Source organism: Notothenia rossii (genome assembly GCF_949606895.1).
Source record: "Notothenia rossii genome assembly, chromosome: 8".
Taxonomy (NCBI): Eukaryota; Metazoa; Chordata; class Actinopteri; order Perciformes; family Nototheniidae; genus Notothenia; species Notothenia rossii.
Window position 1 is genome coordinate 56,506,776 of NC_136906.1, and position 16,002 is coordinate 56,522,777.

Below are 16,002 nucleotides of genomic sequence, written 5' to 3' on the forward strand. Positions count from 1 at the left end.
TATGATATCCGTGACATATGGATCTTAACAAAGTTCCGCTGTACATCCAGCGTACTGTATCTGACTTTATTTCACATGAGCTCCAGTGTGGAACCCCACTGCACCCCCTGGTGGATCAATGATCCATTGCAGCTGGCTTCATTATAATTACATTTATCTATCACGAGGGCGGTCTCAAGTCAAGCTGGAGGTTTTCCCTTGAGCGAGGGCAGATCACGTACCAATCACGGCCCTCGCGTTTCAAACTGTCTGAAATGAATCGCTACATCTGTAGCAGGTCGCTTGCTCACATTGTGCCCGTCTCCCATTAGTTGACAGGAAGCGAGGAGCAGACGCTCTAGCTGCTGCGGCCGACGAGGACGATTGGCCAGTCCAGCACGTGGACGGCAGCATGTCCCTGGAGCCGAGTGCCGGGCAGGAGTCGGACGACTCTTACCCCGTCTCCCTCCATGGTTCAACGTGCGGTTCTCCCCTCCCTCCCCTCCCCCGGACGGGGGAGACAGAGTCGGAGCAGGGGGCTGGTTTGGCGGCTGAGCATGCGGTCCCCTTCTCCGTCGCCACAGAACGGCGCCCTACGTTGAGCTCCCCCAGAGAATATGTCTCCCGCCAGGCCGACCGGTTGCACCAGTGTGCCTTTCTGGCGGCGGCGAATATCGTCGCGCTGCTCTCCACCTCGGTGGTGACACTGGTAGAGCGGTCCACCACCGAGGCAGAGGAAATCAGCAAGGCGGCCAGCACGGCGCTCACTCTGTGCGTGTCCGTCGCTGTCTCCCAGGCGAGGATTTCCACGTGAGTGACACAGATCCAGCGCCACCTGCAGCAGGCGTCTGCTACGGAGACGGCCAGAAAAGTGCTACTGGACGCTCCAATCAGCCCGTACGGGCTGTTAGGACCCCAGTTCCACGCCATGGTGGAGTCCATGAAGACGGCTGCGGAACAGGCGGACGGCATTCGCCAGCATGTCAGCTGGCTCCAGCCTGCTGAGCACCCACAGCGGCACCAACGTCCGCAGCAGCCGCGCCGGCCACAGGAGGCCGCAAGTGGAGAGACGCCCACAGCAAGCGCCTCGGCGTCAGACTCGCCCTTCGGCGGCTGCAGGGGCTCCGTCCCACGTCTCCGCTCCCCCGCCACCCCAGAGACAGGGTCTCCCGGCGGCGAGTCAAAGGGGAGTGAAGCTCCCCCGCTCCTGGTCTGCTCCGCGAGAGCCTCCGAGGAAGCAGAGCCGGTAATTAAGCCGGCTGCCACTAATCTGTTGATTAAGTAGACAGCAGGGCTCCCTGCAGAAGCCTGCCGGTTTTAACCTCTCGGTTATAACCTGCAGAGCTCGCGGCATTCCTCCGTCCGAGATACGCCTCCTACACACGGTCATAATAACCCATGAGCGCCGTTATAACGCCTCATGTGGACAGCACTACACACCTCCACTCATCCCCTGAGCGTGTACACGCCTCATGATGACAGCCGGAGTGAAACGCAGCGTGTGGAGGCTTCCTCGCAGCCCTTTCGCCTCACGGGCAGCGGCGTGGCTCGTCACCATGACGACCAGCACAGCACATCACAGAGAAGCCAGAACGGGGGAATGAGCAGTATTCCAGGCTGAGTGCCCCCAGCGGCAGCGCCCGCAGCGCCACGGCGCCTAGGGCTTACTGCGGTTAATAAACTGCAGAGCTCGCTAATCAAGCCGGCTGCCACTAATCTGTTGATTAAGTAGACAGCAGGGCTCGCTGCAGAAGCCTGCCGGTGTTAACCTCGGTTAATAACCAGCAGAGCTCGCGGCATTCCTCTGTCCGAGATACGCCTCCTACACACGGTCATAATAAACCCATGAGCTCCGTTATATAACGCCTCATGTGGGCAACACTGCACACACCTCCATCCATCCCCTGAGCGTGTACGCGCCTCATGATGAGAGTCGGAGTGAGACGCAGCGTGTGGAGGCCCCCGCGCAGCCCTTTCGGTCCAAGCCCACCTTGGGTTGCCTCACGCCCTGTGTAAACCAGCTGCCTATAACCTGTCGGTTAATAGCCAGCAGGGCTCGTTGCTAAAGCCTGGTTTTAACCTGTCGGTTAATACATTTCAGAGCGCACTAATTAAGCCGGCTGCCACTAATCTGTTGATTAGTAGACAGCGGGGCTCGCTGCAGAAGCCTGGTTTTAACCTGTTGGTTAATAACCTGCAGAGCTCGTGGCATTCCTCTGTCCGAGATACGCCTCGTACACACGGCCTTAATAAACCCATGAGCGCCGTTAACGCCTCATGTGGACAGCACTGCACACACCTCCATCCATCCCCTGAGCGTGTACGCGCCTCATGATGAGAGTCGGAGTGAGACGCAGTGTGTGGAGGCCCCCGCGCAGCCCTTTCGGTCCAAGCACACCTTGGGTTGCCTCACGGGCAGCGGCGGCAGGGGCTCTGGCGTGGCGTGGCTCGTCACCATGACGACCAAAAACACATCTCGAGCACGTGCGCCCGCTCTCAGAGTTTTTCTCAGAGTGGAAGCGCGTTTGTCTGATGGACAGATGGATGAGCAGGCTGATCAGCAGAGGATACGTCCTGCAGTTCGCCTCTCCCCCCCCAACAGTTCAATGGGATACAGGAAACACTCCTGTTATCCCAGAAGCTATGTCTTGCGCTCCAGTCCGAGCTGCTTGAACTCCTGTTGAAAGAGGATATTTCCAGGGTTCCTCAAAGGGAGGAAAATCAGGGGTTTTCACTTCCGTTATTTTTCTAATCCCGAAAAAGACTGGGGGAATGAGACATCCTCGATCTGTCAGTATTCCACATGCTGACGATCAAACAGGTGCTGGAATTTGTTCACCAGGACGACTGGTTCACTTCCACCTGAAGGATGCATACTTACCCATCATCCCAAAACACAGGATATTCCTGCGTTTTCTCATTTCAGGGAATATCAGAACAGACAATAGTCTGCCGTTCGGATATTTCCTGGCTCCTCGCATTTTTGTGTAGAGAAGGCTCGAGCCACTACACAGAGGAGGGATGAGAGTGTGGTTTTCTCTGGACGACCTGCTATTTGCTGGCTCGCTCCAGAGAGGAAGTCGCTTTACAGACGGTACATCTCGTATCGCATCTGTCAAAGCCTGGGTTTCATAATAAATTGGAAGAAGAGCTGTCCTCTTCCCTCTCAGACAATCGTTATCTGGGAGTGGAATTAAACTCATCCAGCATGAGAGCGCGGCACTCGCGGCAGCGAGCGGAGGAACTGACAGCTCTCCTCCGGCGTGTCACAACCCACACAGCCCTCTCCGTGACGCAGCTGCTCTGCGTTGGCGTCAGCTGGTCACTTGATGATACCCCTGGGTCTCTTCCAACAGGGGGACACTCCAGAGGTGGTTCATTCGCTGCAGAAGCCTGCTGTTTTTAACCTATTGGTTTATAAACTGCAGAGCTTGCGGTATTCCTCTGTCCCAGTTATGCCTCCTACATACGGTCATAATAACCCACGAGCACCGTTATAACGCCTCGTGTGGACAACATGCATACACCTCTCATCCCCTGGGCGTGTACGCGACTCATGATGAGAGACGGAGTGAAATGCAGTGTGTGGAAACTCCCTCGCAGCCCTTTTGCCTCACGGGCAGCGGCGGTGATGGCGTGGCTCGTCACCATGACGACGATTACGGCACATCACAGAGAAGCCTCTCCCCCCCAGCAGTTCCATGGGATACAAGAAACACTCCTGTCATCCCAGGAACAGTGTCTTGCGCGGTTTTTACTCCGCTATTTTTCTAAATCTCGGAAAAAAACGGGGGAGTCGCCCCGTTGCTGTACAATCAATGTGTTGATTCGCACAGACAACAGGCCACGGCTATGGAACCAGCCTACCTCAATCGCCAGGGAGGAGTACGATCTGCGCAGCTTCTGAACGCAGCCAGGCGGCTGCTGTTCTGGGCGCGCACACACGTTGCTCTCATCAGAGCAATGTATATTCCCGGCGAATTGAACAGAGGGGTTCGCAGAGCGCAGCAGCCGTGTTATGCGAGGAGTACGGAGACTCAGACCTGTGTCATGCGCACTGGCGCCAAAGTGGGATTTTGCTTTGGTGTTACGCGCACTAAAGCAAAGCCCCATTTGAACCTTTAGACCAGGTTCCCCTTAAACTGTTGTCAGCCAAAGTAGTATTACTTTTGGCTCTATCAGGGAAAAGGGTGAGTGATTTGTCTGCTCTCTCTGTGGCTCCGTCATGCCTCCGGATCCAAGGAGATGGCAGTTCAGCTGTTTCACGCCCTAACCCGGCTTTTATGCCAAAGGTCATCACAAGCTCTTAGAGTCATGAGTGATCACCTTGGATGGCTTCTTTCCCCCTCCTCACAGGTCGGAGGAAGAAGCCGCGTCTCATCTCCTCTGTCCTGTGCGCGCGCTGTCCTGCTAGTGGCGCGCACGGCTGCCTTGAACCATTCTCAGCGCTTGTTTGTGCATTATAGAGAGCGCTCGATCGGGCAGCCTCTGTCTGCACAACGGCTGTCACACTGGCTGTGTGAAGCTGTGTCACAAGCATATGTCTCCTCATGGGGTGGATCCCCCGGAGAACATCAATGCGCACTCCACCAGAGGAATGTCCTCCTCCACGGCTTTGCACGGAGGAATGTCAGTGGAAGACATTTGCACTGCTGCATCTTGGTCTTCCCCCTGTTCGTTTATTCAATTGTATTTAAGGGATGTCTCCCATTCCTCTCTGACACACCCTGTACGGAGTGTCTTGTCAGAGTTTTTGACGTCAGGGATCCAGCTGTGCGCCTCTCTCCTGCCTCTCGGCACGCGGAGAGTGGCCCTTTTTCCCTCTTATGAGAGGGATGTTTCCTTTTTTTCCTCTGACACATTTTTGGTACGGAGTGTCTTGTCAGATTGAGTGACGTCAGGGATCCAGCTGGGCGCTCTCCTGTCTGACACGCAGAGAGTTGCTGTTCACCTTCTATGATCGCTGGGCAAGGTGGGACCTTCGTCTCCACTTTCTCACAGCGGCTGGGTATGTATTGTTCCCAGCCTTCATCCCGTCAGGGAAGATAGGCATGTTTTGCTATGTTCCAGGGACGGTGATGCGCCATTACGCATGGCACAACAGGCATGGGGTGTTATTGAGCAGGTGTGTCTGTGCTTCTAGTGCCGGACGGACCCAGTGGGGCGCAGACTACATCATGCTTCGCCCTTAACCCAATAGCGATAGCATTAGAGGGCGAAGCCATATACGAAATAGAACTGAGGTTACCTACTGTAACCCCAGCTTCTATGATTAAATGGCGCAGCCCTCTAAGCGCTGGGCCCCACTGGCTCTACGAAAAGCTGAAGAAAAGTTATTTTGTATGGGAGCAGATTGCCGGGCCTCCTTCCTATTTATACCGGAAGGAGGCCCGAGGGCGGGGCCCACCTTGCGGGTGGGCGTGGACTACAAGTGTTTCAGTGCTGCGCGGGTTCGCAGGGGGATTACCCAATAGCGATAGCCTTAGAGGGCTGCGCCATTTACTCATAGAAGCTGGGGTTACAGTAGGTAACCTCAGTTCCTCTCCACCGTTCTTATTGTACATCCATGCTCTCCACGGGCTGCGGAAGTGAAATGCTTGATGGGAAACGACTCGCTGGTATCTCGAGCTGAGCGCTCATTGGTGGTTTTTACCACGTGCTGGTGATGAAACTCTCCAATTGGCTCGGCAAAAGTTTGTTGTTGTTTTGTGTCAGTTATGGTTTTACGTCGCCCCCTCCATTAAGATTTTTGATAATTGTTCCACAATGTTTATCATCATGAAATTAATATCTATATATGTTATACTATACTTGCACTGCTTACCGTTTTCATACTTTATATATCTTAGCATATTCATACACACTGTTCATACTGCTCACAGGCTGCTGTGTATATTCATACCCCTCACTGTTTATTCATCATTCAATTAATTATATATTTTATTCTGTAGATTGTGTACATTACTTTTCACTTTACTGCTTGTTGCACTCATGGTTGGAAACTAAACTGCATTTCGTTGTCTCAGTAGGCTACCTGTGATATGTGCAATAACAATAAAGTTGAATCTAATCTTGAGCAGGAACAAATGTATTTACTTAGTACATATCTGACATTAACGATTAAACACATGTGTGCATTCTTTATAAATGCAAACCGAGTCAAGCAGACTCCGGAGGTGGCGGTATGCACCTTAAAGTTGTTTGCAATCCGCCAAAAAAACGAGAGAAGAAGAAGAAGAAGGCGGAGAAGAAGAAGAAGATGAAGGCCCATTCCCAAACCGCCCCCGACACCCTATCCCTACACCCTACCCTACCCCTCCGTTTGCGCGTTCACGCGGAGGGTCCGCCCTATTGAGGGCTGTTCCAAACCAACGAGTGTGGAGCGGTGTGGAGGGGGAGTGGGCTATCAAGCCCTCAAACAGCGAGTCTGCAGCGTTGCTGACTTGAGACCGGTCTCTACCTGACTGGAGTCACGCTGTGTGTGTCCGTCAGGAAACACGCTGTTTACAAGTAGTTCCAGCAAACATCCACTGATAAACTGCGATGTTAACAACCTCATGATAACCTCATATGTTTTAACTTAGGATCATACCTGTGTTTAGTCTAGAACAGTGGTTCTCAACTTGTGGTACGCGTACCACTGGTGATACGCCAGCTCCCGCTAGTGGTACGTGGAGGAATCTGACATATAACAAATATCTTTTTTAAAAAGAAATATATTTTTTTAATTAAAGGAGACCTATCATGCTATATTTGAATAATATATTGTAGGGCCATACCTATATAAGGTATATTTATAAGTTGTTTTTTTCAAAATACCAAACAGATCATGCATTTTAGCCATTCCTCATTTCGCTCTATTTTCCTCTCCTCCACTCTGTCTTTGCATGCGCTGCAGCTGACCACGCCCCCCTGCAAAGGAGGGGGCCGAGTTACGAGCGTCATGTTACCATGCTGTTACCATGCTGTTACCATGCCAGGCAACCTCTCATTCCCCTGATTGGTGGAGAGTTGGCCATATAGGCGGAGCTCCTCGTCACTGACGTCAGAATATTTTTTGTCAAAGCACTTAAGATATTCATTGCTATCGGGATGTTAAGAGCATTCCATGGAATATAACAAAAAGTGTATCTCGAGCCGGTTTCTCAAACTTACCTACCCCACCTTTAACCTTTACACATTACACAGACATATAAAATACAGGAAACAGAACTAAGTAAACAAAAAGACGAAAAGCAGTCACTACATTGTGCACATTTGGGACATTAAGGTGCACTATTATTACTGCAAGAGCAGCTGATGGTAAGGACCTCAGACAACTTCAATTTAAAACTATAGGGACAAGTGCCATCAGTTTGAGGCTTGATTGAATAACATTAATTAAAAAATAAATCATACGATCAAAATACTACAACGAATGAAAATAAGCTTGAGATAATTGAAACTGTGGTTTAAATTAGTTCTAATAGGCTATTGTAATTTTTTTATTTAGAAACGAAAACATTTTTTATTTGTATTTCTAGCGTTGCTAATGACGACCATACTACCCGTGAACGATTAGCGAACGTTGCAAGCAAGCTAAAGAAAGAAGAAAGCTGAATGATGTTAAAACCGTGGCTCAAAACGGGAGGTATTCGGAAGAGAGGTACAGAGGAGAATATTACCAGTGAAAGTGAACAAGTGAATGAGGAGGAGGACAGTCATCAACCGAGCACAAGCGCAGGCTCCGCAAGCAACGCAAAAGTGATATGCACAGCCGCTGTGATGGAGGAGAGAAGCGACTCAGGAAGAAGGCATTTGCTCAAAGAATGGAGAGAGGTCAAAAGCTGAAAAAGCACACTTGTCCTTAATTGTTATCTTTTTCTTATTTTTTTTTTTTTTTACTTTGCCACCACAGAAATGGCAATAGCAAACATCAGCAGACTGAAGATGAGCTAATTGCCCTTAGGCTCATCTGCTCCTGGAGGCTTCATTATTATTGGAACTGAATTCCCAATAGGACATTTTCTGTTACGATGTGGGTTGTTGCAGGAGGCCTACATTCACACTTTGGTATAGGTCCAGGAAATGACATGTGTCTGTCTACAGTTGACATTTGTTGTGTGAGAATAAGTTGTTATTTTGTTCTTTATATTCTCATTTGTGGTGTGTGAGTGAGTGAGAGAGAGAGAGAGAGAGAGCACAATAAATAATGTTATTTTGCCTCAGAGTCCTGCATGAACTTTGCATAGACTGTATTTTAACACTGGTCATATGGTGGTACTTGGAGAGACAACTATTTTCTCAGGTGGTACTTGGTGGAAAAAGGTTGAGAACCACTGGTCTAGAAAAAGGTAAATGTGTGCATTTTATTATAAAGTTGTGTATATTTACAGACTGTTGCAAAAACTTAGAAGCTTATAAACATCAGGTTTAAAACGAAAAGAGCTTTACAAAAAAATAACACAATTAAAGATGTTTGGAGTTTTATTTGAGTTATTCATTTACATTTTTTGTCTAAGAGATGCTGATTTGAAACCGTTGTTACATACAGTTACGGCATTTCCTGTTTCTGCCGGAGAGAGGGGAGTCCGTCCCAAAGCTTGCCGCTGTATTTACTCCCTCCATCTGACAGGAGGGAGCCTCGTTGAGCTGCGAGTGTGGCTACAGACGGAGTTCACTCCGTCACAGAGGGGTAGGGTCGAGGGAGTGGTTTGGGATTGGGCCGAAGAAGCCGACTCGGAGCTGTCCGACTTGCTTCAGGCGAGCTTTTAGAGACCTCCCCCTGCTGTGATCGGCTATTCTCGTCTACTCTCGAGGCGAGCCGCAGCTCGTCTCAAACAAGCTTAGTAGCTACTGACCATGCTACAGCAGTGAGCAGCAGAGGTGGGGAGAGGCGGGGCTATGGCTTCACCGTTATCAGGAAATGATCGTATAGGGCGTACACACGGAGCCGTTTGGCCCCCCAAACGCGTTCCGTTTGCAGATCTATCCACCTTGGGACCCGGGCTGCGGAAGCGAAATGCACATGTGTGCATTCTTTATAAATGCAAACCGAGTCGAGCCGACTCCGGAGGTGGCGGTATGCATCTTAAAGTTGTTTGCAATCCGCCAAAAAACCGAGAGAAGAAGAAGAAGAAGAAGAAGAAGAAGAAGAAGAAGAAGAAGAAGAAGAAGAAGAAGAAGAAGAAGAAGCCGACTCCGAGCTGTCCGACTTCAGGCCGCTTCAGGCGAGCTTTTTGAGACCTCCCTGCTGCGATCGGCTATTCTCGTCTACTTTCGAGGCGAGCCGTAGCTCGTCTCAAACAAGCCTACTGCGCCGCCTCGCCGCGCCTCGCTCTCAAGTCTGCGGGCGTCTTTGTCTCGCGAGATTTCAACGTCTCATGTAGGCGAGCCTCCAGAGCAAGTCGGACAAAATGACTAACCATCATGCAACGCACTAGCAAGACGTTGATCGCTTGTCTCAAACAAGCCTATTCTCTCTTTCTGGGTGTTTTCTTGAGCTAGGTGAGCTGGAACTGGAGGAGCTTGGTAGAGCTGGACCAGCTGTGGGGGCCAAAGTGTCTGAGGCTGGGCTGGGGCCTTACCTTCACCCCCACCCCCCTGGAGCAGGGGGTGTGGAAGAGACTCTACATCCACTCTGTGCAGGAGCTGAGGCTCACCTCACTGCAGGTCAGGAGGTCACACAGAATAAATCCAGCAGTGTAGAATATATCTTACTGAATATTAACTCTGATGTGAGTGTCATAGAGACTTCATGTTTTCATTGGCTGTTTATGGCTACATGTACTGTATCTCGGACAGAACATGCTTAGATTGCTAATAGCTACAACTGCAATAACTCATCTCTTTTGTTTTTAAAATAATATTTTCTGCATGGCCCCTGTTTGATAAAAACTTATTTTAATAATAATGGTATTATAATACCACATTGTGAAAATAATCCACTACAAGTGTAAGATCTGCATTAAAATGGTTACTTAAGTAAAAGAATAATCAGGTAAATGTACTTGACATATTACCTGTAAAATTAACCGTAGGCTACTCAATGCAGAAACTCTTCAAAATTATTCGAAATAGATTTTTAAAACAGTTAAAGAAAAAAGCAGCAAAATCTAATTTTGGGTGCCAGTTCATTTTTGCAAAAATAATTGACTTCAATGTTTATCAAAAATAATAAATGTTCTGTTGATTAATCAACTCATTCACTCATTGAATAATACATGAATCATTAAGGCTGTACTTCACGCTGTTAGGTAGTTTAATTTATTAAAAAACATTTGGATTTTTTATGTGAAAATGTATTTCATTTTTTGAGTAACTTAGGCTTTAAATAATTGTTGAGAACATTACAAATATTAAACTGAATGTGGAGTAGAATAAGAAAGTAAATACCCAAGTACTGGTTGTTTAAATGTGTACCAAAATTGTATTTGAGTAAAGTTACTTAGTTACATTCCAACACTGATAAACTCAAAAATCAAACATGTAGTTGTCAAATATATGAATATTAGTTATTATTGTAGGATAACGAAATCAAGATTCAGTGATAAAATGTTTATAAAAATGTAATGTATACCTCCAGGCGTCCTCCCCCCAGCAGCAGTTGGAGGCTCCACATGTCTCCTCCATCAGTAAACCTGAAGATCTGTCAGAGGCGGTCTTCATCAGTAAGGGGGGGGGCAGCCTCCATCAGCCAGCCTCCAAGAAGCATCTCAAGGACGGGGATAAGAAAGGAGAAGCAGCCTGCCCCCCACCCTGGAGAGACTCTGACAGACGTCCTGCAGACACTCTGCGCTTCAACTACCTCGACAACCTGGACCCCCCCGAGCAGGCTCTGAAAATGTAAGACGTCAAATTGGATTGTTATTGTTCAAAAAAATCAAAACGTTTAAACAGTTGAAAGTGAAATCAAGATAATGTTAGCAGATGATGAACAGTTATTAAGTAGACCATTAATGAATGGTCATTACATTAGCACTCCCAAATGAAACATCGTTAATAACAGAGTCCAGAGCATGGGGCTGTGGCTGTGATGTAGAGTGGGCGGCCGTCTACCAATCAGAATATAGGTGGTTTGATCCCAGGACCCAGCCCCCACAGTCAACATGCCAATGTGTTCTTGGGCAATATACTTAAGATACAGTGTGTGAATGTGAGTCTCCCTGAGCAGGTAGCACCTTGTATGACAGCTTCTGTGTGTAAACTGGTGAGTGCTGAATTGTAAGTGTAAAAGACTGGGAAAACGCAATATACAGGACTGTCTCAGAAAATTAGAATATTGTGATAAAGTTCTTTATTTTCTGTAATGCAATTAAAAAAACAAAAATGTCATACATTCTGGATTCATTACAAATCAACTGAAATATTGCAAGCCTTTTATTATTTTAATATTGCTGATTATGGCATACAGCTTAAGAAAACTCAAAAATTCTATCTCAAAAAATTAGAATAGTTCCTCAGACCAAGTAAAAAAAAAAGATTTATAACAGCAAAACACAATCAAACATTTGAAAATGTCCATTAATGCACTCAGTACTTGGTTGGGAATCCTTTTGCACGGATTACTGCATCAATGCGGCGTGGCATGGAGGCAATCAGCCTGTGGCATTGCTGAGGTGTTATGGATGCCCAGGATGCTTCAATAGCGGCCTTTAGCTCATTAGCATTGTTGGGTCTGGTGTCTTTCAGCTTCTTCTTCACAATACCCCACATATTCTCTATGGGGTTCAGGTCAGGGGAATTTGCAGGCCAATCGAGGACAGTAATGCCATGGTCAGTACACCAGTTACTGGTGGTTTTGGCACTGTGGGCAGGTGCCAGATCATGCTGGAAAATGAATTCCTCATCTCCATAGAGCTTTTCAGCAGACGGAAGCATGTAGTGCTCTAAAATCTCTTGGTACACAGCTGCATTTACTCTGGGCTTGATGAAACACAGTGGACCAACACCAGCAGCTGACATGGCTCCCCAAACCATCGCTGACTGTGGGAACTTCACACTGGATTTCAAGCAACTTGGATTTTGCTCCTCTCCAGCCTTTCTCCAGACTCTGGCGCCTTGACTTCCAAATGAAATACAAAACTTGCTTTCGTCTGAAAAGAGGACTTTGGACCACTGTGCAACTGTCCAGTGCTTCTTTTCCTTAGCCCAAGTCAGACGCCTCTTCCGTTGTCTTGAGTTCAGAAGTGGCTTGACCATGGGAATACGGCTATTGTAGCCCATTTCCCGGACACGTCTGTGAACAGTGACTTTTGATACCTGGACTCCAGCTTCAGTCCACTGTCTTTGAAGCTCCCCCAAATTCTGGAAGCGACTCTTCTTCACAATGCTGTTAAGGCTGCGGTCATCTCTCTTGGTTGTGCAGCGTTTCCTGCCACATTTCCCCCTTCCAACAGACTTTTTGTGGATGTGCTTTGAAACTGCACTCTGTGAACAGCTTGCTCTTTGAGAAATTTCTTTTTGTGTCTTACCCTCCTGATGGAGGGTGTCAATGACGGTCCTCTGGACAGCAGTCAGATCAGCAGTCTTCCCCATACTTGTGATTTAGTTTACTGAACCAAGCTGAGTGTTTTTCAAGGCTCAGGAAACCCTTGCAGGTGTTTCGAGTTAATTAGACGATTCAAGTGATTCGTTGAACACCCTACTAGTATACTTTTTCATGATATTCTAATATTTAGATATAGGATATTTGAGTTTTCTTAAGCTGTATGCCATAATCAGCAATATTAAAATAATAAAAGGCTTGCAATATTTCAGTTGATTTGTAATGAATCCAGAATGTATGACATTTTTGTTTTTTTAATTGCATTACAGAAAATAAAGAACTTTATCACAATATTCTAATTTTCTGAGACAGTCCTGTAAATGCAGTCCGTTTACCATTGATTGGCCTTAAAACAAGAGAGATTGTACAATTTGACTTTCTGTATTTACACACCATACTGTATGCAAAACTAAATGTAGATATTCAGACGCAGCTCTCAGTCCACAGCCAAAATCTGACATGTGAGATAACCTAGAAATAGAAATATCACTATATATTGTTGATTTTCACACATTCTTAAAACTGGGCCTCCTGTTTCTAACAATGCACAGTTAGAAGAAGAACTGTCGTACCATTTTACCAGCCTTAAATTTACACAACACCTTAAATTATTTTTCATTTTTTGCAACAAAGTTAGGTAAGCAATATTTTTACACACAACGTTATGCTGACTATGTGGTCATAGTTTTTACATCTTTATATTTAATTTGTAGTCTTTCCATGGTTGGTACCAGATCTTAACATGGAGGCTATGGTTAGCACTAGAGGTGGAAGAAGTACTCAGATCTTGCAATTGAGTAAGTGTAGAAGTAGAAGAGTTTAATAATGTAATTATGGGGGCTCTAACCATTATCTGCAATTAATTGAGCAGAGAGGGAGGTGTCGGGGGGGAGAGAAATGATGCTGATGATGGGGTGTGAGGGAGGAGGGGGGGGGCAGGGTGAGATATATGACACTGTGGCATTTAATATTCAGGCTTTGGTGATATTTATCAGACAAAATTAATAATGTAATACTCTGTTACAAGTAAAAGTCCGGCAATCAAAATCTTACTCAAGTAAAAGTACAAAAGCATTTTCATGCAAGTAGTGATTATGCAGATTGGTCCATTTCAGAATAATATATATGATATGTTTTATAATGATTGATCATGAAAGTGTTCTCAAAGCTGGTAAAGGTGCAGCTAGTTTGAATGACTTTGTATACTGCAGGGTAGCTTGTGAATTTACTCCAGGTGGAACTAAAGTCTGATTCACTTGATTATATTTCACATCATTCATCCAAATATGTAAAGTAACTAATTAAGCAAATGTAGTGGAGTAAAAGTACAAAGTAGCAAAGAATGGGAATACTTAAGTAAAGTGCAAGTACCTCAAAATTGTACTTAAATACAGTTCTTGAGTAAATGTGCTTAGTTACCTCCCAACTCTGCACTTCATCCATTTACACATACACAGTGCGAATTAAAGTAATATTACAATGTATCTGAGCTATTCACCACCTAATGCTGCCATTAAAAAAGTCAGAATAGGGCTTAAAAAGTTTGGTGCCATCTACAGGATCTTGCAAAGAAGCCCCTTTCATTGCAGATAACGCATTATTAGATTAATGAGCGCAACAGACACATGTTGCTCTTTGACCCTTGTCATCTGCAGGTAATATAACCGATTATTATGTTTGAAAGAGTACTAATGGTGTTGCTCCACCTGCTCCTCTCCCTGCAGGCGGCAGAGGACCCTCAGACTCCCCACCTGCAGCAGCAGCACACCGAAGAAATCCCCGTCCGAGACACACTACAAGCTACGCAAAGCCAAATCGATGGTAGAACATGCTCCATCCATCACCCCCCAACCCCCCCTACTGTGACTGTGACCTCCATGTCTGAATCAGAGGAGTGGTAAACGTGGGAGGGGTCTCTGGAGATGGTGCAACCAGCAGACATCATGCATTATGGAGCAGCCTTTACACAGCATGTTAATGATGCTGCTCAGAGAGGGAGGTGTCGGTGGGAGAAAAATGATGCTGATGATAGGGTGTGAGGGAGGAGGGGGTGGGGGGGTGGCAGGGTGTGATAGAGGACACTGTGGAATGTAATATTCAGGCTTTGGTCATATTCATCAGACAAAATTAATTAGCATGGATACTGGAGCTAATGAAATGTGACATATGACAGTATGAAGATGGAACTATTTTACTCCAGTATTACTTAAGCACCAATTTAAGGTTTTTACTTGAGTATTTTCTTTCATGCCACTTCACTACTCCTCCGAAGAGTACTCCACAACAATTCAAAGGGAATTTAGCCTTTTATATTTTACAAAATATATCTTAAAAGGGCCCTATTATGCTCATTTTCTGTGCCTCTACTGGGACATGTCTCCATGCTTTAATGTTCAAAAAGATCTTTATTTTCCTCATATTATCTGTGCTGCAGCACCTCTTTTCACCCTCTGTCTGAAACCAGAGCCCAGTCTGCTCTGACTGGTTAGCTGGCCGGCTCTGTTGTGATTGGTCAACTGTTAGTATCTGAATCAGAATCAGAATCAGAAATCCTTTAATTGTCCTGCAACGGGTGCAGGACTCTTACTTGTGAAAATGTGGTTGTCAAGGTAACCCCACTTCTCTTCCTCTTCCCTCTTCCTTCAGATGTTCCTCAGCTCCAACTGCAGACGATCTCCACCTCCTCCTCCTCCTCCTCCTCTTTATTACGAGACTCGACCCTCTTGGGCGTCTCCCAGTCACGACCACCCCGTCACCAAGGAGACGGTCAGCAGCCTGATGCGCCTCGCCCAGTGGAATGCAGGGATGCGCCCGGGGCCGGTGAGGTGGGCGGGGCCCCGGCCCAGGGGGGAGGCGCTCAGGGCGTCCCAGCGCTCTCACAGGAGCCCCCCAAGTAAGAAGCACGCCCCGGGGCTCAGAGTGATGTAACACACTGCAAGACACACATTCAGGACACATTATGGGATAAAACCACTGATTCTGCAGGAAAGTGGCAGAATTTAGGCACAGTTAAAATTGCTAATAATGTCATGTATAATTAGAATGTGTGCTGTTTGTGACCCCATTAGAAATTGTGCTGGTATTGTTACTAACTCCTGAGTGAAACTAAATCATTCATTGCTTTTATGTTTAAAGCAAAGCATTAGAAGTAATTGTAGGCTGCAGCTATTGGAGAGTCCCACAGTGGGGAAATGTTCAGTGTTATAGCCAAATGAGCCAAAAGTAACTACGTACATTTACTCAAGTAAAGTACTTCAGTACAATTGAGGTACTTGTACTTTACTTGAGTATTTACATTTTGTGTAACTTCAACCGCACTACAAATAACAGTTAAATTGTGTACTTTTACTCCACTACATGTATTTAATTACTTTACAGATGTGGATGAATGGTGTGAAATATAATCAAGTGTTAAATCAGACTTTAGTTCCACCTGGAGTAAATCCACAAGCTACCCTGCAGTATACAAAGTCATTCAAACTAGCTGCACCTTTACC

The 16,002-nt window shown here is 46.5% G+C and overlaps 1 protein-coding gene across 3 annotated transcripts in view; it reads left to right on the top strand.

Annotated features, from left to right (window-relative positions):
• The window catches only part of fbxo16 (F-box protein 16), a 29,332-nt gene that overhangs the window by 10,438 nt on the left and 2,892 nt on the right, over positions 1-16,002 (top strand). The window contains exons 5-8 of one of the 3 annotated variants that reach the window (XM_079644068.1): positions 9,466-9,630; positions 10,544-10,803; positions 14,230-14,326; positions 15,152-15,398. In XM_079644068.1, the coding sequence (XP_079500194.1) occupies positions 9,466-9,630; positions 10,544-10,803; positions 14,230-14,326; positions 15,152-15,398 (769 nt within the window). The remainder of the gene's footprint in view (positions 1-9,465; positions 9,631-10,543; positions 10,804-14,229; positions 14,327-15,151; positions 15,399-16,002) is intronic. The other 2 variants (XM_079644069.1, XM_079644070.1) reach the window with 2 other exon arrangements.